The 27,820-nt window shown below is 41.9% G+C and overlaps 3 protein-coding genes and 1 long non-coding RNA gene across 4 annotated transcripts in view; 2 read left to right on the top strand and 2 right to left on the bottom strand.

Moving 5' to 3' along the window:
- The window catches only part of LOC139609597 (NLR family CARD domain-containing protein 3-like), a 267,945-nt gene that overhangs the window by 197,046 nt on the left and 43,079 nt on the right, over positions 1-27,820 (bottom strand). The window lies entirely within an intron of this gene.
- On the top strand, positions 2,756-6,180 carry LOC139609657 (uncharacterized). The gene is made up of 3 exons (XR_011685283.1): positions 2,756-2,864; positions 3,718-4,628; positions 4,795-6,180. It is a non-coding gene; the product is annotated as an uncharacterized lncRNA (long non-coding RNA).
- Positions 10,420-11,421, top strand: LOC139609749 (stonustoxin subunit beta-like). Its single transcript, XM_071464702.1, has 2 exons — positions 10,420-10,564; positions 10,662-11,421. The coding sequence occupies exons 1-2, from the start codon at positions 10,483-10,485 to the stop codon at positions 11,210-11,212; spliced, it is 633 nt and encodes a 210-aa protein (XP_071320803.1). The 5' UTR covers positions 10,420-10,482; the 3' UTR covers positions 11,213-11,421.
- On the bottom strand, positions 20,635-27,806 carry LOC139609938 (ribonuclease inhibitor-like). Its single transcript, XM_071465008.1, has 5 exons — positions 27,781-27,806; positions 24,995-25,168; positions 24,331-24,507; positions 23,436-23,609; positions 20,635-22,582 (listed from the first exon to the last, which is right to left on the bottom strand). Exons 1-5 carry the CDS (start codon positions 27,804-27,806, stop codon positions 22,570-22,572), a joined length of 564 nt encoding a protein of 187 aa, XP_071321109.1. The 3' UTR covers positions 20,635-22,569.

Raw genomic sequence — 27,820 nt, 5'->3', positions numbered from 1 at the left:
CACCATCATCCCAGCTCTGCTGCAGGACAAGCTCTCCCAGCTGAGCGTGCCTGACTCCACCTGCAGGTGGATCACCGACTTCCTGTCTGACAGGAGGCAGCACGTGAAGCTAGGAAAGCATGTGTCTGACACCCAGACCATCAGCACTGGATCCCCGCAAGGCTGCGTTCTTTCTCCTCTGCTCTTCTCCCTGTACACCAACACCTGCACCTCCAGCCATCAGTCTGTCAAGCTCCTGAAGTTTGCAGACGACACCACTCTCATTGGACTCATCTCTGATGGCGATGAGTCTGCCTACAGGTGGGAGACTGACCGTCTGGTGACCTGGTGCAGGCAGAACAACCTAGAGCTAAACGCTCTGAAGACAGTGGAAATGATAGTGGACTTCAGGAAGAGCCCAGCCCCACCCACCCCCATCACCCTGTGCGACTCCCCCGTGGCTACCGTGGAGCATTTCCGCTTCTTGGGTACCACCATCACAGAGGATCTCAAATGGGAGCTGAACATCAGCTCCCTCATCAAAAAAGCTCAGCAGAGGATGTATTTCCTGAGGCAGCTGAAGAAGTTCAACCTGCCAAGGACTATGATGGTGAACTTCTACACCTCCATCATTGAGTCCATCCTCACCTCCTCCACCACCATCTGGTACGCTGCTGCCACGGAGAGGGACAATAACAGACTACAGCGTATCATCCACTCTGCGGAAAACGTGATTGGCTGCAATCTTCCATCCCTCCAGGACCTGTACGCCTCAAGGACTTTGAGGCGTGCAAGGAAGATTGTAGCTGACTCCTCCCACCCTGGACACAAACTCTTCGAGTCACTCCCCTCTGGCAGGAGGCTGTGGTCCTTCAGGAACAAAACCTCTCGCCACAAAAATAACTTCTTCCCATCTGCTATCAGCCTCATCAACAAGGCTAGAGAGCCCCACTGTTGCTGATCACCCTGATCCTCAATTGCACCAATCACCAGAAAAAAATCCTCGTATGTGAAAACATACTTGGCAATAAAACTGATTCTGATTCTGATTCTGATGTTTGTACTGACTCCAGTATTCAAAGCCAAGTTGCCATAGCAACAGGTTGTTTCATCACTTTAAATCCTGTAGGTTTGACTGTGTTAAATATTTGAGGTGTCTGTGTCTCTGCCGTTCCATCAACTAGTGAATTTAATATATATTTCTATACATTTGTTCTCATGTCTCCAAACTTCAGCCTGACATGTTTGTTGTCTTTGAAAACTTGAGGATCTTTAGTAGAATCTGCACAACATGAGTTTGTATAGATGGAGCCACAGGTGGAGCTGGCAGAGTTGAAGAGGTGGAGTCACTACGTCTTTATTGAAGCAGCAGCATGTTGTCATGAATATTAATGAGAGCTGTTTTTACTTTGTCTGTTTGACTCTTTGTGGTTTCAAGCAGGAACTCCTAAACTCACATCTTTGATTCTTTATTCAGATTGATCAACTGCAGGTTGTCACAGATCAGCTGTTCTTCTCTGGGCTCAGCTCTGAAGTCCAACCCCTCCCATCTGAGAGAACTGGACCTGAGCTGGAACCAGGACCTGCAGGATCCAGGAGTGAAGGGTCTGTGTGGTTTTCTGCAGAGTCCAGACTGTAGACTGGAGACTCTGGGGTCAGTTCACTGTTGTAGATCTTATATCTTGAATCCACAGCTAATGAAGCTTCACACACAAGTTGAATCCATTGACTGTGAATGAATGAATGACATTGTAAATAGTTGTTGTCTCATGTTTCCAGTTGTTCTTCTCTCAGACTGAGAATGATTCTTCAGTTTCAGCTCATTTCACTCACTTGTCATGAATAATGTCTGTTCACTTCAGTTCAACCTTCACAGCTCACACAGTCGTATTTCTCTCAGTCAGAGGACTCATGTTTTCTAAATCCACTGGAGAAAATGTCCAGTGTTAGTTGTTCAAGTCAATTCATTTTTATCACAACAACATACACAAGATCCTCACAACTAATATTTGTCCAAAGAAAGTGAAGAAACAATCTTCTTTTTTTCAGTAGATTTCAGTGAAGTGTCAGGACTAATGTCTGTTTGATCAAACTGTGTGTGAGTGTATTTATCTGTAACACAACACACACAACTGTTGTGTTGACAATGTTGTGTTGTTCTGACATGATGAAGATCCACAATAACAGAAGGACAAATCACTCTACTCATTTTAGACAAAGATCACTGATCAGGACAAATCTGATTGATTATCAATCATTGATCTACATCTTTGATTCTTTATTCAGATTGAGGAGCTGCAGTTTGTCAGAGATCAGCTGTTCTTCTCTGGGCTCAGCTCTGAGGTCCAACCCCTCCCATCTGAGAGAACTGGACCTGAGCTGGAACCAGGACCTGCAGGATCCAGGAGTGAAGGGTCTGTGTGGTTCTCTGCAGAGTCCAGACTGTAGACTGGAGACTCTGAGGTCAGTTCACTGTTGTAGATCTTATATCTTGAATCCACAGCTAATGAAGCTTCACACACAAGTTGAATCCATTGTATGTGAATGAATGAATGACATTGTAAATAGTTGTTGTCTCATGTTTCCAGTTGAAGCAGCAGCATGTTGTCATGAATATTAATGAGAGCTGTTTTTACTTTGTCTGTTTGACTCTTTGTAGTTTCAAGCAGGAACTTTGTCTCCTAAACTCACATCTTTGATTCTTTATTCAGATTGAGGAGCTGCAGGTTGTCAGAGATCAGCTGTTCTTCTCTGGGCTCAGCTCTGAAGTCCAAGCCCTCCCATCTGAGAGAACTGGATCTGAGAGACAACAACCTGCAGGATCCAGACCTGAAGGATCTCCGTGGTCTCGTGGAGAGTCCAGACTGTAGACTGGAGACTCTGAGGTCAGTAGAGGGGCGGAGTCAGTCCATGCTGCTCTCAGCAGTATTGTACTAAACACAGTTAGTATCAGAGCAAAGATCCAGTGTTTCCTGTGAACCTCCAACCTCCTCAGTGGCTGCTTTCCTCAGTGAAGCTGTGAGAGGAGAACGGGGACAGGCTTCAGGATTGGACAGAAAGACAGAGAGAGAGACAACAGTCAGCCAATCAGAGCAGCCACAAGCTTGTTGTGATCATGTGTGTGAGTTGATGTGAAGACGACTGTTGTTGTTGTGTTGATGTGTACAGGAAATAAAGCTGATTCCAGCTGACAGCCTCACAGATGGACAGAGACAGTGTCCTCATTCATCAAACTGTCCAATCTGATCTGAGACTGTTTGTTCTCTGGTTTCAACACTAAACAGCTGATCAGTTTCATCTGTGTCACAGCTCTGAGATCAGTGTGATGGAGCCTGACAGTCCCTGGCTCTTAGTGACAGCCTCCATGTTCAGTCAGGTGATGTTTCAGAAGCAGCTCACATGTTGATCAACACACAGAGACTCTGTGTTTAAAGTGACATCAGCTGACAGGTAACAGGAGTGAATCCATCACTGACCTGTTGCTGACTCAGCACTTTGTTTCCACTGTGGACTGAGTGAAATGTGCAGAGTGAACAGACTTGATGCTGAACGTCTCTGCAGGTCTGTGAGCTTCCAACTCAGTGTGTTCACTCCAACACGTTAACATGAGAGCTGAGAGGAAGCAGCTGCTGCACATCTGGTCTGAACAGGACTGAAGTCCCTGCTGCATCACTGACTGATGAAGTGAGTCTCTGTAAACACTGATTCATCTCCTCTGCTTTCTTCTTCTCTACACAGATGGAGGTGAGAGTGGAGAGGAGAGCTTGATCCAGCAGTGACTGACAGAGGAACCAGAAGAAGTGGAGATGACTCTCAGTGCTGCAGTCTGAACTGATCTGAGAACAGCTCCACTGTCACACACAGAGTCCAGTCCACCATCATCCCTGTGTGTTCCTCTGGATCTGACAGAGCATCATCAGTGTCTCTGGACTTAAAGCTCATCAAGTTCAGCTCTGAACAGTTTCCTTGTTGAGCTTCACAAAGAGGGAATTTCACAGTAAAATGACTTGAACTCTGAAGATGAGTTTGACTCAGACGTTGAAGCCTCATGTTCTTCAGCCGAACTTTACCAGATATTATTGTACAGGAGGAATATGTTGTTTTTATCCTCCATCTTATTGATGTATTCAATAATACTTTATAGAAGATATATTAAATGATCATATTCATAATGTTGAATATGCTAAATATTTGTAACCAGCCCCTGCAGTGAATAGTAACCAAAAAAGTTTTTTACTGTTGTAGAAGTTAAAATATTTTAAGATAAAACTAAAAAATAAGTTGAAGTTAAAATCTACTCATTATGTTACTGTTACATTTTCATAGTATTGTATTGTTATTACACATTTACTGCTTCTCTTAAGCCTGTTGAGATATGAGGTTTTTAGCCATATCTCCCAGCCTTTGTATATGAGCATGTCTATATATCTTAATGATAAGTCAACAAGTATCATTGGTTTAATTCATCATTAATTAACAGAACTTTAAATCCTTCTGTTTGGTAAATAATGTTTTTATATTTACTTCCTGTTCTTGATAGCCTTATATTTGACTGGTGTTTAGTTCTGCTGTTTGTAGCAGGATAATAATTCAGTGTAAATTCAAATGTAGCTTCAATTTTCACCGACACAGTGAGGGGGGGCAGTAGAGTTTCAGGAGCCAGAACAACCTCCACCAATCAGAGGTTTAGTTCAGCCTGAGAGGTAAAACCCAGGGCTGGTGAGAGCATCATCATCTTCATCAGCTCCTCTCTTCTCTCATTGGCTGTCATTCACAGCTGATCCACAGAAATATTCTGGGCTTTGTTTACTAGAGGTTTTAATGTTGGCATTTCACTTGTTTCTTGTCTTTGTTTAACACGACTGTTTTTACATCCAGAGACTGTTGATGTGAAGTGCAGCATTATCAATGACCATAATTAGCAAATCATTTGAACACATTTCCTCCATCCACTACTGACTTATTCAATGACCTTGTTGCTTCCAATGATAATTTAAGATTTTCTTTAGATACAGTTTCTCCTGATCAAAAAACACCACAAATCAAATCACCATGGAAAAAGAAGCTGTTGAAAATCACATGTTCACTTGTATATTTTTAATTATTTAATTAACAGTTACATAGTCAGGAAAGAGAGACGATTAATTCAGAAAACCAAAATAAGTCTAACTCAACTTTCAACTGAGAAAATCTCAGCACAGTTTTAAAGAAAACATTTCTGTTAGAGCCAGCATAACAAATATTAACACACACACTGTCACACTGCATGCATGGGCTCTCAGCTATGATGTCAACCAATCTGCTACCTTACTCTCTCCTAAGGAACAACAAGACTAATAAAGTCCTCTGAACTCAGGAAACCTACTGCTTTTAAAATGTCAATGATCAATCTGGACGACTGCCAGTTAAATCATTCCAGACACATTTCTTTCAGAGAAAATAGTTTTTAATCAACCACTCACATTTAACCAGTAACATTTTAGAAAAGCTCCAATTTGGTTATTCAGCAACCCACAGCACAGAGAGTGCTGTAATCAAAGTGGTAAATGAGAAATGAGCCGGTCTCTGACCGTGTTTTAGTCTGATTTATTCTTATTTAATGAAACAGCCGTAGGAATGGTGAATATCCTCAGGGGCCCCCCAGTACTGAATATGGTGTTCCTCAAGGAACCATTCACAGCCCAATCCTGTTATCACTATATTTGCTCCCATTGGGAAACAGTATCAACCATCACCATATTGGCTGCCATCTGTACGCTGATGATACACAATTGTACATCTCTGTTTCCCCAAATGACTCCATTGCACTGCTCTCTCTCATCACCTGTCTCACTAACATTAACACATGGATGTGTAAAAACCTTTTAAAAGCAACAAGAGAAAATCTTCATTTTGTGTTGGGTCTCAGCAAACAAATGAAAACACTAATCACATATTTGGGATCACTTTAGCCTCAGATCTTTAGAGGAAGAAATAAGAAATGTTTCCAAAGTCACTCAGAATCCTCACTCACACTTTTATCACTACCTGTTTAGACTGTTGTGATTCTCTGTACCTTTCAGAAACCACTGTAAAGTTGTGACATGAGATTTTCTTTGGTTTTATGTTCCATGCAGATCACTAAGCTCTTCCACTACCTTTCTTTCAGATGTCTTTTCAGTGTTTTTTGTTGTTGTGTTGTTTTAATCAGGTGTGAATCACTTTGGCCAAAGTGTTTGTAGAACATATTTTATGTATGTTATCTATATGTTATATCAATAAAGTTGAATTGAAAACCATTTTACAGCCAAGTTTAACCTGTTGCTGCCCAGAGGGACCACCTGTCCTGCAGAGTCTGTCAGTCTTCATGTGTCAGGACAGAGTGAAGCAGCTCCACGGTTTCTGCACCGACCTTCACTCACACTCACCTGCTCACCTGAGTGATTATCTGCTTTAACCTGAACCATGCTCTGAAACTTCATGGTCTGCACCCACACTGACAACTTGTTGCTGATTGGCTGGTTGGTGATTCCCTTGAGCCAATCACTTCCTCTCCTGCCTCCTGACCAAACAGAGCTCAGTGACTCTGACTGTTGGTGGGTTGAAGAGCTGAGCAGCTGCTGATCTCCTGCAGGAACAGAAACCATCCAGTGAGCAGCAGCTCTGTGGTGAAGCAGCTCAGTGATGACAGAGGTTCAGACAGCCACTTACAAGAGGAGCATCTCTGAACGCAGCTCATGATGAAGCTTGAAGTGGACGGACTCCAGTGGCAGAAGACTCAGCAGGTCACAAAGAGCTCAAAGTTCTTATCAGTGTCATATGAAAGGACTGGAACAGGAAGGTGAGGCACACAGGTGGAGACAGGAAGAAACAGGCTCCAGCAGGACAGTTACTGTGTCTGTTTAATTTCAGAACTGTGAGGCTTCCAGATCAGTCATAGGATCTCTTCCCTGACGGTTTACGTTACCAGATGGATTTCAGAGCTGTTTAATCACAGTCCTGAGGTCAGTCATCGTTTTCAGGTGGTGTCAGCTGAGAGCACAACACACACAAACACACCAGAGTCCATAACCAAACAGGTGGAGTGTGAACGCTGGATGGACCCTGCAGTGGGACGGTTTAGTTGACATGGTTTTTGTCGGGGACTCGGTCCATAGAGATTTAAACAGACAGTGACAGATCAGTGAAACCATAACACCAAGTTCTGTCAGTCAACACAATGTGGAGCTTCACAGCACAAATCTGAAATATCAGGTGTTAACAGAATGATGGGAACCAAAACAGACCGGCTGCACCGAGACACTGACCCTGCTGTTTTTACTGGTCAGCTCCCACTCTGTCAGTGACTGTGTTTCATTGTTCAGCTCGTAATCATGAAAACAACTCTCTCACTTTCTAATGAGTCAGCAGCAAAAGTCAGTGAGTCATCTGCAGTTATACATTTTAATAAACTGATGATAAAAGTTTGAGACTTTAATTTAAAATGTTTATGAGATGATTTTGGTCCAGATGCTCTGTAACTTGTTTTCCTGAAGGTCAGAGGTCAAACTGTTAATAATGGAGTCTGCATGATCAAGGTGTTACAGGAGGAGGAGGATAATCACCAGCACAACCTGGCAACCCAAATGTTTTTCTTATTAATGTTTTATAACTGAGCTGTAAACGATTTTATGCTTTACTGTAGTGTGTGTGTGTGTGTGTGTGTGTGTGTGTGTGTGTGTGTGTGTGTGCTCCAGCGCAGGTGGTGTACCATCTGTTGTTGTACTTCATTGCCATCTTCATCGTCATCAATCTGCATCATTGTTGACACATTTGCCAACCTGAGGAGCAAAGAACAGGGGGAGGAGGAGACACTGGAGACCAGGTGTTTCACCTGTGGGGGGCAGATATCAGTAAATGTCTGATGAAATGAAACAGCTGTCAGACCCCATCCCTGCATGAAATGAATACGCAGTCTGCTGTTAGTGATGTTTGTCATTTCTATTAGTGAAAGCATCAACTAAAAATGAGAAAAATTTATTCTTCAATAAAAATAAAGAGAGTGAGGAGAGAGAAAAGGTTCAGTAGACAGGTTAAAGTCTGACCTTAGTGAAACCCACAATCAACTATGAGAACCAGCCCTAGTTCTTGGAAGCTCTTCTGGTTCTGCTGTTTGAAGTTGTTTTCCTGACAGACCGATAAAAGCAAACTCACCTGCAGAGTTTTTCCTCACTGTGACCTTTGACACGTGGCTGTGATTCCAGAGAGTGAACTGAATGTACTGTAATGTGTCTGTAGATGACGGAGCCCAGGAACAGGAGGCAGAGGATGAGGTTCTTGGACATTCAGGAGGGAGCCAGTGCTGCAGGAGGAAACCTCCAGATCTATAAAACATAATGACAGTCTGATGATCAGCTATGGACTGTTCACCCTCGTTAAACGATACAGCCAGACTGATGGACTGTGTTAAAGGAGAAAATGATTCACACTCTACTGATGTTTCTCACCAAAACCAGAGGAGAGTTTTTGTTTGGTTTTTACTGATTGTGAGTCAGACCTGTGGTCACTGAGGGACACGGACTGAACACTGTTACTGTACAAAGATTGATGTTATATTATTCTTATTATTATTGTCTTTGGAAATATTGTGAATTATAATAATTTCATAGTATTTACTGACTTTGCCCCACTGACAAAAAGATAGTGGGAAGGAGGAGGATGGTAAAATACTTTAATCCGACAACGGCACCCTGGGAATTTCACCCAAGGAATTGTGAACCCTCAATTGATACCAAATATTTCAAAAAGGCAAGAGACACGGTTCCATCCATCAATAATATTTATTAACAATATATCAACATAAGGATCATCATTAAAACACAATCACTCAGTGGCAGGGTAAATGAATATAACTGGAGCTGGGGGCTCACTAGTGGCAGGGTAGGCCCACGGAAACAGGATCCCAGGAGAAGTCACCCTAAAGCACACGTGCACACACACACACACCCACACAAGTGAAGTCAATACCAGGAGACACAGCACACAGGAAGAGGGCTCCACCACCAGAGGAGGACACCAGCCCCCCCACCACAGGTGCCCCGCTCCTAAAAGAACCAAAACATAATTAGGGGATTACACTTCCAACACAAAGTATAAAAACATACAGCGGCTGAATGATGAAACCTGGACTCTGGTTATCAGCAGCTCTCAAATGGCCTCCTGCCAGTGATGTAACCAAGGAAAGAAAGAAACTGAAGAAAACAAGAAACTGATCATTAGTGCTAAATAGTCAATTCAATTAATAAATCAGCACTTAAACCATATATAACAATACACAAATGAAAGTGAGGTGAAAGGGTAATCCCACATTACAAATCATACATGTAACAAAAGAAACTACACCAAACTATCTGTAAATAGACAAATGTGTGACTGCAACTCACAAAACATAACCTATACCTAAATAAGAAAGACCCTCTGAGGCCAAAAGCTGCTACAACAAATCTTTATTCTGCTACATATCCATGGTTTTCCACCCACTTGAGCTGTAAAAATCCTCTGATGCTACCAGGGAGAAAAGATGGAGGCGTCTGTGAAGGAGCAGCTGCTGGAAGCTTTGCAGGATTTGGGAGCTAAAGAACTGGAACTCTTCCAGTGGTACCTGCAGGATGCTGAGTTACCCGATGGTTTCCCTGCCATCAAAAGGTGCTATCTGGAGGATGCAAGCAGACTGCAAACAGTGAATTTGATGGTCAACATGTACACTACTCAACATGCTATGCATGTGGCAAAGTGGATTTTAAAGAAGATCAAAGGCAATGAAGGTCAGTCACAGGAAAAGAAAAACATGATATACATGTCCCATTATGGATAAACAACAGTATCCAATAGATTTACAAACACCTGAAATGTATTCAAAGCTTAAGCTGTTTCATTTCTGGATGTCAGAGGATATCAAATAGCAGGCATATGCAGTGACATTGTCAATAACTAGAGATAAACTGTCAAGTTTGGCTAAGGTAGTTTTGGTACTAACGAGGAGAACCTCAGTTGTATCACTGTTGAGTTTCAGAAAGTTAGAGGACAACCAGGAGATCATTTCCAGTAGACAATCAGAGAGGGAAGACGTTTAATTCATTTGCTCACAGTAACCAAGGAGTCTTACAGTCTTCATTTTGATAAGATACAGAAGAAGAATTTCCAGCAGTTTGAGCCTCCTGCTGTTTGATCCTCTCCAACATGTGTTTCTGACTGTCTCTTGTTTAGTCTCTTCCCTGACATGTGAACATCTGTCAGATTTATTCATCTAACATATCACAGACTGTGAAACTGTCGAGCAAAAGACTCTAAACTCAACATACAGGAAGGAAGCTTTAAGGATTGTGTGTCTTCACAAATGATGAAATATTTTCTCTGTATAATGACAAGATAAAGACTCCACTACCTTTCTCTCTGTGGTGACTGTACGTCCATACATACAAGCCTACATCTGAAGAGAGTAATACAACCATCTGTCTTTAAAAGCAGTGTAATGTCTATGTTTGCATGCTGAATGTGAATGTGCCCCCTCCCTCTTTCAGGGTGGAGCCTGGTGGAGTCCAATGGTTGAGACGAGGTCTGAGGAAGTGTAAGTGTGTTTTTCATTTGATTCATGAAAACGAAACAAGACTCAGTCACAACAGATCAATAACTCCACCTGTGTTGTGTCTTGTTGTCTCCATCAGATTCCTGTGAACTCACAATCGACACAAACACAGTGAACACAAAGCTCCAACTGTCTGACGACAACAGGAAGGTGACTCATGTGGAGGAGGATCAGTCGTATCCTGATCATCCAGACAGATTTGACCACTGGGCTCAGCTGCTGTGTGGAACTGGTCTGACTGGTCGCTGTTACTGGGAGGTGGAGTGGAGTGGAAGGGTTTATATATCAGTGAGTTACAGAGGAATCAGAAGGAGAGGAAACAGAAAAGACTGTGTGTTTGGAGAGAACCATCAGTCCTGGAGACTGTACTGCTCTGATCAAGTTCACTCTGTCTGTCACAATAAGAGAGAAACATCTGTCTCCTTCTCCGTCTCCTCCTCCTCTGTCCCCAACAGACAGAGGAGAGTAGCAGTGTATGTGGACTGTCCTGCTGGCTCTCTGTCCTTCTACAGAGTCTCCTCTGACTCACTGATCCACCTCCACACCTTCAACACCACCTTCACTCAGCCTCTGTGTCCTGGGTTTGGGTTCTGGTCGTCTGGCTCCTCAGTGTCTCTGTGTTCAGTGTAGTAGAGAGAGTCTCCTCCTGTTAGAGAAACTCTCTCACTGTTGAACAGATCGTTCAGTCTGTACATGTCTCTTTCACTCACTAACATGTTTTCACATTAATGTACTGAACAAGTTTGTTTATGAACTATTGTAAATGTTACAAATATTACAGGATATATATATTTTTGATAATCTGTCATTTATTTATCCTTTCACAATAAAAGTATCACTGTGAATGTTTGGTCTCTGTGAATCTCAGGACTACTCAACTGACTCAGTTCAAACTGAAATTCTGTCAGTTTGTTTGAAGGTCTGAGAAAAGACCTGGTTCTGAGGCTCTTGGTGTTGAACATTTATGTCCAGAGGGAAGAATGAAAAGTTCTAAGACATTAGGTTTTACAGTGACTTTGTCAAAAACAGCTTGAAGTGTACCTCTTGGTCTTTTATTTTGAAAGCACGTCTATAGACCTTTGGAAACATCCCTTGCAGCTTTATTGCAACTACAGTTGCGTGTCAATACTGCAACCGAGCTGGTGGCAGTAGTACACCTGAAGGATGTCAGTGGCCTGGAGAAGGGTCCGGCTGCAGCCTGCAGACCAGGGGGCGTGATGTGATAATACAATTACACCCCCCAAACCATGACGTAGCGATCCACTTAGGACGTGCAGAAAATTTCTGCCATTAAAACTAAAAACATATAATGCTGTCACAAAGTTCTGGAAACAGTTTTTAATTCCTATCTTCATGAGTACAAACTAGGTCATGCTGTTATTCATGTTTCCCCAACAGTAACTTGATATTATAAAGCTTTATATGGAAACAGTTGAATATCTCAGGTTGTCAGAACATAGTCTGCAGGCACTAATGATGAACACAACAGTCAGGAGGTATCAATGGATATGTTAACTGATGATGTAACATTTCCTGGCACATACAGTTTTATTTCATTCCTCATAAAACAAAGGAACCAAAACACATGTGGTCCATAGCAAGTCTACTCATACCTGGTCATACAGAACATGTTGAACACATTGAATTATTTTGCATATGCATATGCATATATAGAAAGGATTATATTAAATAAGGCCTATTAATATTTTATATTTCTATCCATCTATTATATTACCCCATAGTATATTTGCATTAATATCAATGTATTATAGTATATTTATCTTTCTACCCATCCATTATAATATATATTTCTAAATATTATATTTATATCCATCCATCCACAGTCTCTAATGAAGGCTGGGACTCCAGTGCAGACTTTTAGGATTTGTCCTGCAGCTCTTTCTTTCTGAGGCTGAGGTTTCTTCTAAAAACAGAGAAAATGAAATGTGAAAGTAACGATCAGACGAACCCACATAATGTTATCAAGCCACAGTTACTCAATCATATTCACACACCCGCTGTCAAACTCATAAAGTTTGACTCATTGTGCTCCCAACAATCCTGCAGAATGGTCTTAGTACAGGGGTCGGCAACCCAAAATGTTCAAAGAGCCATATTGGCCCAAAAAAACAGAAACCATACCTGTCTGGAGCCGCAAAAAATTAAAAGCCTTATATAAGCCTAATATGAAGGCAACATAGGCTGTCAGTATATTAGCTATATAAGCCTACTATTAAAATGACTAAGTAGGGTACAAATACAAAATGAGCATTAATGATTAAATGTTTATTTTCCCTGCAGCGCATCCTGGAGAGAATGACGCACCACGTGACTACGCTGCTGTACGATATTTGGTGCTTCAAGTTTAACTTCCAGTACAATATTAATGTTTTATGTTTTGTTGCATTGATTAAATTATAGAAATACAAGAAATAGAAATACAGATTTTTGGTGTCATTTTTTTATTTTGAGGTTTCGAGAAAAAAACCACAATGGGATGTGCATAATAGGCCTCCTGTAATTTCAGACCTTAGTATGGAAATGAAATGCAGTCCTCTTCGAACCTCAATAACAATACAACTCTTCTCTTTCCCCAGCAGCCTTTTGAAAAGGTAAGTAGGGTATACAAAATGAAAATAAGCCAGTTTAATTTCAATTTCTGTGCATTCTCCTATTCTTTAGTTTTCCGCAAATGCCAAGTTAAGTAGCCTAAGTCAGTGCAAATGAGTAAAATAAAACAATCCTTTTTAATTCTCCCCCTTACGCAGCATCAGACACAAATAAATAGGCTACAATCGCAAACGAGTAATAAAATAGTCTGCAATTAAAAGGCAGCTTGCTTAAAAAATACAACACAGTAGAACAGCCGAAATTAATAAAATTAAAATAAGACAGTTAAAGTTCGATTTCTGTGCATTATCCTCTTCTCTTTAGTTTTCTGCAAATGCCAAGTAGCCTAAGTCTCTTTTCCCCCTCTTATCTCAGCAACAGACACGCACAATACATCCTCGGACCTGAGTGATAAAACACAATAATTGTGTCATTCCAAATATATACTGACAAAAATCAGAAATCCATTCATAAAAACAGCCACTTTGTTACTAAATATGCGCCTATGACGGGATTGTGTTCTCACCTGTTCAATGTGACTTCTGTTTTCGGACATCACTGGACAGCTTCTCAACATCTGGCATGTAAGATGTAACTTTAATCTTCACGCAGGACTGCAAGCTGTCATCTGTGAGGCGGGTGCGGTATTTGGATTTGATGTAGTTCATGTTTGAGAATATCTGCTCGCACAGGTATGTTGATTTTTGAAAAAGCTCACGGGAGCCACTAGGGGAGTGCTAAAGAGCCGCATGCGGCTCTGGAGCCGCGGGTTGCCGACCCCTGTCTTAGTAGGATGAGAGTTAGTATGACCTTGAAAGTTCACCCAGTATGCCGGCATTAGTTTCACTCTTCTGATTCTTAATGGCTCTTCCCCCATTTCAACTTGCAGTGCTGCCACAGGAGATGGTTTAAATGCTCCACTACATGTTCTGAGTCCTTGAGCCTGCTCCACATCCAGCTTTTTAAGATGACCCTCTGCTGCAGACATATAAACTATACAGCCATAGTCCAATGTAGCTCTCATAAGGGCTTGGTATATCTTCAACAAAGAAGCTCTGGTTACACCCAAGTCTCGTCCAGACAAACATCTCAGGAGGTTTGTCCCTTATCTTATCAATATGCTGTTTCCAGGTTAACTTCTCATCAAATAGTACACCTAGAAATCTAATTATTCTGACTTATTCAAATGTTTGCTCATATAATTTCAGTGATACTGTTTATGACGCCTGGCAAAACATATCACTTGTCTCATTGCCGCAGATACTGTTACTTGAAGCCCCACTCATTTTCCCACTGTTCCACAATCCCAACTGCTGCCTGGAGTTTCCCCTGAATATACTTTAGATTCCGCCCCCTTACCCATAAGGCCCCATCATCAGCGTACAGAGATTTACCTATTCCTCAATTTCTTGTTTGCTCAAAAGTATCATTAATCGGACTTCCGGTGGCGCGCTACACAGCATGGCAGCATAGTCACTGAGCTCCGGGCATCAGCCTTAAATTCAGTTTTCATTACTCAGTGGCACCAAAACCACCACTGAGTGCCCCGCCATGCTCTATGGTGGTCCGTTTCCTCCAGTTCTCTGTCAAAGAAAAGATCCTTCACGCCGCCTGGAAAAAAGAGCTCCGTGTCCAAAACAAACGGGTGTATTTTGACCATGATTATGCAACGGAGGTGCAGAACAAAAGGAAGGAATATATACCCATCAAGAAAATACTACGAGATAATGGCGTACGTTTCCAGACCCCACTAACAAGAATGCATGCTTTTTTTGAAACAGGCCCTATAACGTACAACAGCAGAAGACCTGCAGAGGAGAGGATACACGGTGGGCGAGATCCCCGGTGGCAGGACCAAGAGCAAAGACATCTCGGAGGAGACGCTGGCTCGGCTTCTACCCTGGAAGACAACGGAGGCCCGACCCGGTGGAGAAAAGCACCGGTTCCAGGAGCAGATTCGGGAGAAGTTGAAGGAGTACCGCAGAACGGAACCAGGAGCCACAGCAAGGGATGAGAGAGACATTTAGCCTAATCATAATTTCCCCATTATCTCATTATACATATATATATAAATATATACAATATACATATATAAACATAGGCTGATGCCCATGGGCAAAAGACAGAGCCACCAAACTTTTTCTTTTTTTTTTTTTTTCCACTACTGAGGGCCCCACCTTGTGGCCAGCCCCCTCACTGTCTAAAGCGACATGACAGCTTTTCTGTTGGAAGTTCAGTTCACTGTTCTACAAAGTTCTGTTCTATACTGTACTGTTTATTACCATTGGTCCGGGGTGATACAAGAATGTCTCAAATGTAAGACTGACACATTATCAACACTATAATATACTGTCTCTGAATGTAAATGGGCTGAATAACCCGGTCAAAAGAAGTAAAATGATAGCTAAAATAAAAAGGGAAAAGATAAATGTGGCATTTTGGCAGGAGACGCACCTTTCAGGAGCTGAACATGAAAAACTTAAAAAGACTGGGTTTCTTTCTTTTCATCATAAGAAAGGAAAAAGAAGGGGAGTAGCTATATTGATTTCAAATGCTGTCAAATTTGAATTAATATCTCAAATTAATGATAGAGAAGGTAGATTTGTTTTGGTAAAAGGAAAAATAGACCAGAAAGAAGTAACATTATTTAATGTCTATGCTCCCCCTGGAAGCAATATAACCTTTTTCAAAAGGATATTTGAACTAATTACATCACAAACGTATGGGACTTTAATATACTTCTGAACTCTTCTTTAGATAGAATAAGAACCGATAGAATAAGAAAAAGGAATTTGATTGAAAAACGCATAAACAAAGTAATTAAAGACTTGGGACTTATTGATGTATGGCGGGCTCTGAATGGTTCAACTCCAGGTTATACTTTTTATTCTGCAAGACACACAGCCCACTCAAGGATTGACTATTTTTTCATGTATGACAAAGATCTACATAGGCTGAAATATTGCAGAATAGGTCAGAGGGATTTTTCAGACCACTCAGGGATTTTTCTAACTTTACATTTAGATGGTAGACAGCGAAAAACTCTATGGCGACTTAATACCGGTTTGCTAAATGACCATACCTTTAGAAATTCAATGAAGAAGGACTTAGTATTATACATGCAGGACAATAATAATGGTGTGGTAAACCCCAGTATATTATGGTACGCAGCTAAAGCGGTTCTTAGGGGGAAGATTATAGCCAGGACAGCTGCACTTAAAAAGGTGAAAACCCAAAAATTAATTGGTTTACAGGAAAAACTGAGAGACCTGGAACAAATACACATAACAAATAAAGAACCCTGGATTATACAACAAATTAGACATACTAAACAGAAAATAGATAATATACTAGGTGAGGAGGTGGAGAAAAAAATAAGATTCATGAAACAAAGATATTACGAGGCTGGCCCTAGGGCTGCAAAATTGTTGGCTTGGAAGCTTAAAAAACAACAGGCAGAAAACACCATCCACAAGATTAGAGACCCTACCACAAATAAAATTACTAACAATTTGGACGGCATACAAAAAGCATTTGAAAGATATTATAAATATTTATACTCTCAATCAGAACAGTTTGATAACCACGCAGCTGCTGAATTTTGGAGCTCCTTAGACCTTCCCACACTAGGTAAAGAAGCTAATGATAAACTCATCTCACCAATAACAAAGGAGAAAATAAGTAAAGCTATCTCAAGTTTGAACACTAACAAATCACCTGGCACGGATGGCTTTCCTCCAGAATGGTATAAGTCAATGAAAGATCACCTGCTCCCTTATTTGGAGTCCAGTTTTAATTAGGTTCTAAAAGGAGGCTCCCTCCCTCCTGGAGAGAGGCCTTCATATCTGTGATCTCCAAAGAAGGTAAGGACAGAGTGGACTGTAAAGGGTACAGGCCTATTAATGTTTTAAATTCAGACTATAAACTGTATGCCACCATTTTAGCAAAAAGAATGGAACCTGTAATGCCCTTGTTAATAGACAAGGATTCATAAAGAATAGGCAGACACAGGACAACATAAGAAGAGCCTTACATACCATCAAACAGATTAACAAAGACCAAATTAGTGCCATCATTCTCAGTTTAGATGTGGAAAAAGCTTTTGATTCAGTTGGATGGGAATTTCTGTATTTAGTTATGAAGAGATTTAATTTTAGTAAGGATTTTATACACTGTATCCAGGCACTTTATGCCTCCCCCACTGCGAGAATTAAAGTTAATCGCAGTCTGTCTGATTCTATAACTTTACAACGTGGTTGCAGGCAGGGCTGCCCTCTCAGCCCCAACTTATTTAATTTATTCATCAAACCCTTAGCCCAATCAATACGTCAGCAGACAGAATTAGAAGGTATATTCATGGGAGGAGAGGACTATAAAATAAGTCTGTACGCAGACGATGTATTGATCACAATAAAAAATCCTAATTCTGCCTCTATTAATGAAAATGCTGAAAACATATGGGGAATATTCAGGATATGCCCTAAATATACATAAAACACAGGTTATGATATTTAATTACACACCTACAGAAGAATTGTACGCAGTGTATAGTTTTAATTGGAACACACCCTGTATTAAATATCTGAGTTTGCCTAAAGATATGACACAATTATTCAATATTAACTATAACTGTATTAACAAAAAAATATATGATGACCTTGATGGGTAGAGCCTGCTGCCAATAAAAATGAATATCCTCCCTAGGTTATTGTATCTCTTTTTATCCTTGCCAGTGGAAATCCCTTGAATCAATTTAGAAAGTGGAATAAACATATTTCACGATTCATCTATAATAAACAGAGACCAAGGGTTAAATTTCCCACCCTTCAGCTTCCGGAGGAGAGGGGTGGTAAGGCCCTCCCATCTTTAAGGGACTACTATTTAGCAGCCCAACTGAGACCCCTAGTATGTTGGCGTAATTCTTCTTATGTAGCTGAATGGAAAACTATGGAGTTATCATTAACAGATGCACCGATACAATCACTGCTTGGTTGTGTGGGAATGGAGAAAAAAATATTACATACAGAGAGCCAATGGGTTAACTGCTCTTTGAAGGTATGGGGGGAGATGGCTAAAAAATTTGAACTCCAAAAACAGATAAAACTACTTAGATGGCCAGCGTATGACCCCAAATTCACACCAGCATTACTAGATCATAGATATAAACAATGGATCTATTATGGTGTTACAGCTGTATGCAAAATTGTTTAAAAAAATGGGAACTTAACAATTTAACAATTTATTTCAAATGTATGGACTAGGAGGGCATGACTTTTACAGGCACTTACAGTTCCGTGATTATTTTTGTAAAAAGCTGAAAGGTTGTAACCCAGCAGAGCCACCAGCAATTATTTGTATATTTATGGATGCATACAACTCTGGGAATATTAAAGGACTTATAAGCAAGTTATACCACAGCATCACCTCATTGAAGAAGGATTCCACAGACTATGTGAAACAACGATGATGGGAAAAAGAGTTGAACATTGTGATTACAGAGGACATGTGGCTGAACGCATGGAAAATACAGTCATCCTCCACCAACTCCTGGACTTGGAGCGACTTCTGTTGGAAAAGCTTAATTCGTTTTTTTATAACTCCCAAGCAGAAGTCCAAACAGACTGGTACACAGCTGGCCTGCTGGAGAGAATGTGGAGAGGTCTTTGCTGATCATGCTCATATTTTTTGGTCTTGCCCCTCCATCCAGTTTTTCTGGAGGGAAGTGGCAAAAATTATTTCAAAGGTTCTATGTTTTAATATGAATGTATCATTCACAACTCTCTATCTTGGCTGATTTGTACCTACTTAGGGTCTTGCTGGCTGCAAGTAAAAAGGCCATCACAAAATGTTGGCTCCAGAAAAATGCCCCCACTGTCGATTCTTTTGTTAATATTGTAAAACAACTACATGTATTAGAGCAAATGATTTACTCAGTCAGACTCCAAAAAGATCTAGGGGAAAAACGATGGCAGAAATGGCAAACCTATTTGGCTAATGAGTGAGACTGTATGCATGTCCTGGGTATGATACTTTGTCTTTTGGATTTGTTGATCACCCGCGGAGCTTGAATATGGGTAATTGTTCAATGTTTGATATTTGTCCTTTTGTTTTTACCTTCCTATATTAAAACATGAAAATGATCTATAAATAAAGAGTTTAAAAAAAAAAAAAGTATCATTAATCATGATGTTAAATAATATCGGACTACAAACACTTCCCTGCGGGGTTCCATTTTCAACCTGATATACTATTGAATGTTCTGTTCCCACCCTTACTTCTATTGTTCTCTCACGGAGGAAGTCCAGCACCCAGTTGTATCTCCTTATTTGTTTGGGCTTTTCTAATTTCTGACTCCAAGCGTAGCACAGAGTCCATTGTGTTTCTCTCTTTCTGAAACCCACTTTGGAAGGGAGAGAACAAGTCTTTACTTTCTAGAAAGTATAGTAGCCTCTCTGTTACCATCCGTTCTATAGTGTTTCCCAACTGTGATGTAAGAGCTATTGGTCTATAGTTTGAGGGATCTGATGAGTCTTTGCCAGGTTTTACAATGGGTACAATGACTGACTGTTTCCATGCAACTGGAATTTCCCCAGCGTCCCACAGTGTATTGAACAATTGTAATAATACCATCAGTGCACTGTCGTCCATATGATCCAGCATGCTGTGACAAATGCCATCTTTCCCTGGTGGTGACTGCGGTGTTGGAGATGGCCCTTTTCAATTCAAAGCAACTAAAAGGAAAGTCTAAACTATCTCCTGTTGCAGGTTTCCTAATATTAATACCTGTGTTTAGTGCCAGAATGTGATCTCTACACTGTCTAGCATTTTTTGATTTTAACTAAAGTCTCTGCCAAAAGCTCTGCCTTTTCTGTGTTGCTGACTGCTGTTTTGTTGCTTATTGTCAGCACCGGTATTAAAGAATTCCTCCTAATGCCACTCATTGTCCTGACCATACCCCCCACCTCAGATACCTGTGTCTCTCTCCCTATTGTGTCACAGTATCTCCTCCAGTGTGCATGCTTGGTTGCTCTTATAATTTTCCTAACTGCTGCTTGAGATCTTTTATACTGGATTAATGTGACTAGTGAGTGAGGTTTTTTCAACTGCCTAAATGCTGTTTCTCATTTTCACTGCTTGCCTACAATGTTCATTCCACCATGGAACATTCTTCTCACCTCTGCTTCCTGTGCTCTTTGGTATGGTTTCCTTCGCTGCTGCATATTGGCTGCCACTAACTTTCGTTAAACTCGTCCCCATCTGAGATGTGTTCTCTAAGTAAAGCTTCACGCCTTCTCTTACTCAGCACATGAAACAATTCCCAGTTTGCTTGGTTTAATTTCCATCTTGGAATCCTTAGCTCCTTGGTGTATCTCTACTCCTGTCTTAATTATTATAGGGTAATGATCACTGCCAACTGGTGACTGGTTTAATACTTCCCATGTTGTAGCTCCTGCAGTTCCATCTGATACCAGTGTAAGGTCAATTGCACTCTCCTTATTTTGAACACTATTATATCTAGTACCTCTGCAATCATTCACACATACTAATCCTTTTTCCTCCATATGTCTGTTCTAATGAACTTTGACCCAAAATGGTATGTGACGTAGCGGTCCTCCACTAGCCACTTGTCCGATTGCTACGTCACGCTCCGATCTTGCCATGCCCCCTGGTCTGCAGGCTGCAGCCTATTGGAGGGGCTCTGCTGCCCGTCTCTCCACTGTGTTTTTAATTCACAGTGAAAAATGGGAACATTTCTGGGGGGGGGGCAACGACACATAGATGATGTTTATTCTGATATTATATCATATCATTGTTTACTGAGTGAAATTAATCAATACCTAGGAGTTAAACTCACACCTATTACATATTACCACCTATTATGTGTACTCAGTGTGGTTTGTTATCATGTACCAGGCTGTTAGAGCATTGGCTAAGCATTGGCTAAGTGTACCACTGTAATGACTTCTTGGCAGAGCATAACACCTTTAATGACTTCTTGGCAGAGAACACCAACGATGGCTTGTTGGCTGAGCATGCCAACATGATGATTGATGATACCAGCTACCAGCTACTCATTAGAACACCAGTGGAGCAACCTTAGGGCATTGGTGGAGCAACCATAGGACAATAGTTGGGCTTACAGATGTAATTAAACATGATAAATGTATTCCCAAGTGCATTGCAGTTCTTTTTAAAAAGGTGCAGTGAAGCCCCTTCAAAGATAAGGGAGTCATCTGATGGCAGCTAAGGGGGTTCAAACTAAGGTTACATGACACCAACAGAACGAACATGCAAGATAATTGAGGATGTAGCAGGACACCATTAGTAACTGTCAAAAAAGGTAAAGAGCTGTGAAGGAGGCTGATTGTGACTCCATTATTTCCAAGGCACCTGGGACATCTTGTTTTAGAAGGCAGGCAAAGTTGCCTTTTTGGAGGCAAAGTGGGCAGGATTTTTTTTAAGGTATAGAAGGATGTGAAGAACAGTTTACACATCGGTCTGGTCTGGGACAGGCTCAGGTCTATGACTTGTCACAAGGAATAAACTCTACTGCATCAAATCCTGGAGGTCATTACTGACCTTTTGAACATCTTTTTGACTCCTTTAAAAACTTTCATGAGACTTTTGTTTCATGTTGGTGTAGAAGTCCAGAGTCATAGCAACAAACAGACAACAAACACACAACACAACAATAACACACACACAGTCATTTACTAATAAATTGGCAGCTTTATGGAATAAAAGAGGAGTAAAATGTAAAAACAATGACAGATTAAAAACCAGGAATCAAACAGGAAGTCAAGATAAAAAAATATTGACCATAAAGGAGGATTTAAAGTCCAGTTAATTCATGATCCATTGAATCAGTGACACTTGTTGACTCAGCATTATAATGGAGAGATGAACATTTTTCAAGCCTGTCTGAAAACAACACTCACATGTCCATATACACAGTGAAAGAGTTGTTGGTCTGTGTGATTGTTCCTCCTTAACATAACTTGAATGAAGAGATGGAGGATAAAAATAACATGTTCCTCCTCTACAATAATATCTGGTAAAGTTCATCTGAAGAACATGAGGCTTCAACATCTGAGTCAAACTAATCTTCAGAGTTCAAGTCATTTTACTGTGAAATTCCCTCTTTGTGAAGCTCAACAAGGAAACTGTTCAGAGCTGAACTTGATGAGCTTTAAGTCCAGAGACACTGATGATGCTCTGTCAGATCCAGAGGAACACACAGGGATGATGGTGGACTGGACTCTGTGTGTGACAGTGGAGCTGTTCTCAGATCAGTTCAGACTGCAGCACTGAGAGTCATCTCCACTTCTTCTGGTTCCTCTGTCAGTCACTGCTGGATCAAGCTCTCCTCTCCACTCTCACCCCCTCCAGCTGTGCAGAGAAGAAGAAAGCAGAGGAGATGAATCAGTGTTTACAGAGACTCACTTCATCAGTCAGTGATGCAGCAGGGACTTCAGTCCTGTTCAGACCAGATGTGCAGCAGCTGCTTCCTCTCAGCTCTCATGTTAACGTGTTGGAGTGAACACACTGAGCTGGAAGCTCACAGACCTGCAGAGACGTTCAGCATCAAGTCTGTTCACTCTGCACATTTCACTCAGTCCACAGTGGAAACAAAGTGCTGAGTCAGCAACAGGTCAGTGATGGATTCACTCCTGTTACCTGTCAGCTGATGTCACTTTAAACACAGAGTCTCTGTGTGTTGATCAACATGTGAGCTGCTTCTGAAACATCACCTGACTGAACATGGAGGCTGTCACTAAGAGCCAGGGACTGTCAGGCTCCATCACACTGATCTCAGAGCTGTGACACAGATGAAACTGATCAGCTGTTTAGTGTTGAAACCAGAGAACAAACAGTCTCAGATCAGATTGGACAGTTTGATGAATGAGGACACTGTCTCTGTCCATCTGTGAGGCTGTCAGCTGGAATCAGCTTTATTTCCTGTACACATCAACACAACAACAACAGTCGTCTTCACATCAACTCACACACATGATCACAACAAGCTTCTGGCTGCTCTGATTGGCTGACTGTTGTCTCTCTCTCTGTCTTTCTGTCCAATCCTGAAGCCTGTCCCCGTTCTCCTCTCACAGCTTCACTGAGGAAAGCAGCCACTGAGGAGGTTGGAGGTTCACAGGAAACACTGGATCTTTGCTCTGATACTAACTGTGTTTAGTACAATACTGCTGAGAGCAGCATGGACTGACTCCGCCCCTCTACTGACCTCAGAGTCTCCAGTCTACAGTCTGGACTCTCCACGAGACCACGGAGATCCTTCAGGTCTGAATACTTCAGGTGGTTGTAGCTCAGGTCCAGTTCTCTCAGATGGGAGGGGTTGGACTTCAGAGCTGAGCCCAGAGAAGAACAGCTGATCTCTGACAAACTGCAGAAACTCAATCTGAATAAAGAATCAAAGATGTGAGTTTAGGAGACAAAGTTCCTGCTTGAAACCACAAAGAGTCAAACAGACAAAGTAAAAACAGCTCTCATTAATATTCATGACAACATGCTGCTGCTTCAATAAAGACGTAGTGACTCCACCTCTTCAACTCTGCCAGCTCCACCTGTGGCTCCATCTATACAAACTCATGTTGTGCAGATTCTACTAAAGATCCTCAAGTTTTCAAAGACAACAAACATGTCAGGCTGAAGTTTGGAGACATGAGAACAAATGTATAGAAATATATATTAAATTCACTAGTTGATGGAACGGCAGAGACACAGACACCTGGTGACTGAGCTCAAATATTTAACACAGTCAAACCTACAGGGTTTAAAGTGATGAAACAGCCTGTTGCTATGACAACTTGGCTCTGAATATTGGAGTCAGTACAAACATCACAGAGCCTTATAAAAGTGTTGGGACCATCAGCTATTGATTATAGATCAGTTATTGTCTGACAGATTCAATGTGTTTCTGTTGGTGTTTTAAAAAGTCATGAGGTGAAAGTTGAAGAGAAACTGTCACTGGACTAAAAGCAGAGAAGAAGAAAACAGACTTTACCATGAAGATCCTCAGTGTGGATCAGTATAATATCAGCCTCATGTCTGCAGCTCAGTGTCAACACAACTTTCACATCACATTCATCTCAGCACAGAAAGAAAACATGGAGTCTGACCTCAGAGTCTCCAGTCTACAGTCTGGACTCTGCAGAAAACCACACAGACCCTTCACTCCTGGATCCTGCAGGTCCTGGTTTCTACTTAGGTCCAGTTCTCTCAGATGGGAGGGGTTGGACTTCAGAGCTGAGCCCAGAGAAGAACAGCTGATCGCTGACAAACTGCACCATTTCAATCTGAATAAAGAATCAAAGATGTAGATCAATGATTGATAATCAATCAGATTTTGATGAAACAGACATTAGTCCTGACACTTCACTGAAATCTACTGAAAAAAAGAAGATTGTTTCTTCACTTTCTTTGTACAAATATTAGTTGTGAGGATCTTGTGTATGTTGTTGTGATAAAAATGAATTGACTTGAACAACTAACACTGGACATTTTCTCCAGTGGATTTAGAAAACATGAGTCCTCTGACTGAGAGAAATACGAGTGTGTGAGCTGTGAAGGTTGAACTGAAGTGAACAGACATTATTCATGACAAGTGAGTGAAATGAGCTGAAACTGAAGAATCATTCTCAGTCTGAGAGAAGAACAACTGGAAACATGAGACAACAACTATTTACAATGTCATTCATTCATTCACAGTCAATGGATTCAACTTGTGTGTGAAGCTTCATTAGCTGTGGATTCAAGATATAAGATCTACAACAGTGAACTGACCTCAGAGTCTCCAGTCTACAGTCTGGACTCTGCAGAAAACCACACAGACCCTTCACTCCTGGAACCTGTGGGTCGTTGTAGCTCAGGTCCAGTTCTCTCAGATGGGAGGGGTTGGACTTCAGAGCTGAGACCAGAGAAGAACAGCTGATCACTGACAAACCGCAGTTCTTCAATCTGAGTAAAGAATCAAAGATGTAGATCAATGATTGATAATCAATCAGATTTGTCCTGATCAATGATCTTTGTCTAAAATGAGTAGAGTGACTTTGTCCTTCTGTTATTGTGGATCATCATCATGTCAGCCTTCTACACACATCATCCAAATGTCAGCACAACATTCATACAGCTGTTGGTGTGAACACAGGTTGATCAGCTGCTGCTGACCTCAGTTCAGTCTGTAATCAGAGGAGAATCAGAGGATTCACATCTGTTTAGTCTGTTCCCTCTCTGACACTACAGACATCAGCACAGAAACAAAACACTGAGGACGTGAACAAACAGTGAGAACTCAGTCACACTGTTCAGAACAAACATGGTGGAGCAGCTTCAATGTTCCAAAGTCACCAAACAACTGCACAATGTCACATTTACAGGAGGAGGGAAAATATTTCTCTGTGTCCACATCTTTAAAGAAGAACTTGTGTTACTGTTGAGAACTTGAGGAGGACGAGTGCTCGGCCTCAGTCTACCACCGGTGTTACAGCCCATTCTGTGAGCCGTCAGATTCTGTGACCTGCAGCAACAACCAGTTCACCTTCAGGTAACGTTCAGAGCCTCCTGCTGGAAAACACCACAGATTTATTCAGCTGATCTTCACTGAATGAGGAAGTAGAATTCATCTGATTTTCACATCAACCCCCCAGGGAGGAGCAGACTGAGTGAGGACGGGGTTAATGAAGGTCACAGAGCAGAGATCAAACCTGTGCTCACAGTCCTACAACCCTTCAGCTCAGCACAACGTCCGCGGTTTAGGTCTGATAGTTGATGAACAGAGTTTCTCTGAGTGTCAGTGTCAGTCTGCTCTGGTAACTGCTCCTGAACCACAGTCACATGACCACTTGTGTTACTCATGTGATTAGAAGAAGCTCCATTCTTCAAGATCAAGTCTGACCTTTTGTTGTGTTCACACACAATCAACTAGATATGACATGAAGGACACCTGGAGCGCTTTGAGTTCACAGTGCACAGGTTCAGAGAAGCACAACGTGGACTTGAAGAGAACAGAAGTGAGAGCAGCTCAGTTCAGGTAACAGGGACCAGACTGATCTGCCAACAAAACCCCTACAGCCAACCTCCCCTGGAGCTCAGCTTTCAGAGCAGGCTCCTCTGCCTCTGCTGCCAGCTCTGTGTATCTGAGCTGTTTCCTCTCAGAGGCCGTTTCTCCTGCGTCCTCCCATGGTACTGTCAGCTCCACAACATACACAAGCTGCTGTGTTTCTGACCACAACACAACATCTGCTCTCAGATCAGCGGCAGCTGTCTCCTGAGGAACTAGGAGCTGTTTTCCTGGATCTCCTCTGATTGGCCAGTCCCTCCCTGCCTTCAGCTGCATCACGCCTGTTCAAAGCTGCTTCCTGAGTCCTTCACCCTCACCAACAAATCAAATCCATCTTGTCTCCTTCTGCCTCCAGTGAGTTCACCTCTGAGCTCTGACTCTCAGTGGCTGCTGGGAGACACCTCAGCACCTGCTGATGTCTCCAGGTGTGTGGGCCTGGAGACAGGCTTGTTTTAGCCCCTGATAGAAGGAGCCACATGAAGCTCCACCTGAACATAGAGGACATGTTGGCTCCTCAGCTGTTTATTCACTATGATGTTGGGGAGGTGGGAGCTGCTCATAAATTGCTCCCAGCATCAATCTAATCCTTCCTGCCTCCATGTCCCAGCTGAGTTTCCTCTTGTCTCCACTTTCCCGCCTCAGCCACTGGCCCTGCTTTGATCTGGTTTGTGTTGCAGTCTGAAGGTCTGAGGCTTCCCATGATGCTGCAGTGCTGACATCAACACACAACAACAGCTGCAATATTTGTTGGTTGCAGAGAGCTGCAGCTTTGCTGGTGTTCAGATCAGCAGCAGCAGCAGAAGATCTGTGAGACTGTTGCAGTTTGATTCTCATCAACTTTCTGATTTTAACATCAAACTCTGTCAATTCTCTGCTGCTCTGAATCACAAACACTGTGACTGCTCTCATCCAGGGGCCGAGTGGGACCCTTCATTTTACCTGGAGATCACCAGTCCCAGCTGTTAATAACACACAAAGACAAACAGCAGCTAACACAAGCACAGGGCTGCTGCCCAACAACTAGCAGCTAGCTATACTAGCCACATTTAATATGAGCTGAGCTAGCAGCTAGCTACATTTGCTTAGCATTTCAGCTGCCGGCTCTTTACTGGATGTTGAATCTCTCTGTGATTGTGGAACATTTCTCTGCTTCCTCCTCCAGTATTTGTTCTTCTTCATTCTTCTCTGCTCCACCTTTCTCCTTCTCTTTCTGCTGCTGCTTCAAAGCAATGTGAACAGTGAACACACACGTTCCCTGATAACACCAACACGTCTCTGATGACTCTGTACCAGCCCCACTTCACAGCTCTCACTGGTCAGCAGCTGACCAATCACAGTTCATTTACCCCCCTACTGCAAATATAGACTTGGTAGCGTCTGACGTGCTGGGAGAGACAAGAGGCTGCGAGGCTCAGTTCAGGCTGCAGGATGGTGCAGCGAGGTAAACCACTTTTATATAACACAATATTATCAGTCTACACAATAATCAGTCTGGCCCCGGCCCTCAAACGGCCCCTGGGGATTCACCCTCCCCATCACCACTCTGCTCC

The sequence above is a fragment of the Trachinotus anak genome, unplaced genomic scaffold (assembly GCF_046630095.1).
Source record: "Trachinotus anak isolate AG129_WGS33_773 ecotype Australia unplaced genomic scaffold, CSIRO_AGI_Tana_v1 ptg000026l, whole genome shotgun sequence".
Lineage (NCBI taxonomy): Eukaryota > Metazoa > Chordata > Actinopteri > Carangiformes > Carangidae > Trachinotus > Trachinotus anak.
This window is presented reverse-complemented; position numbering and strand designations above follow the sequence as displayed.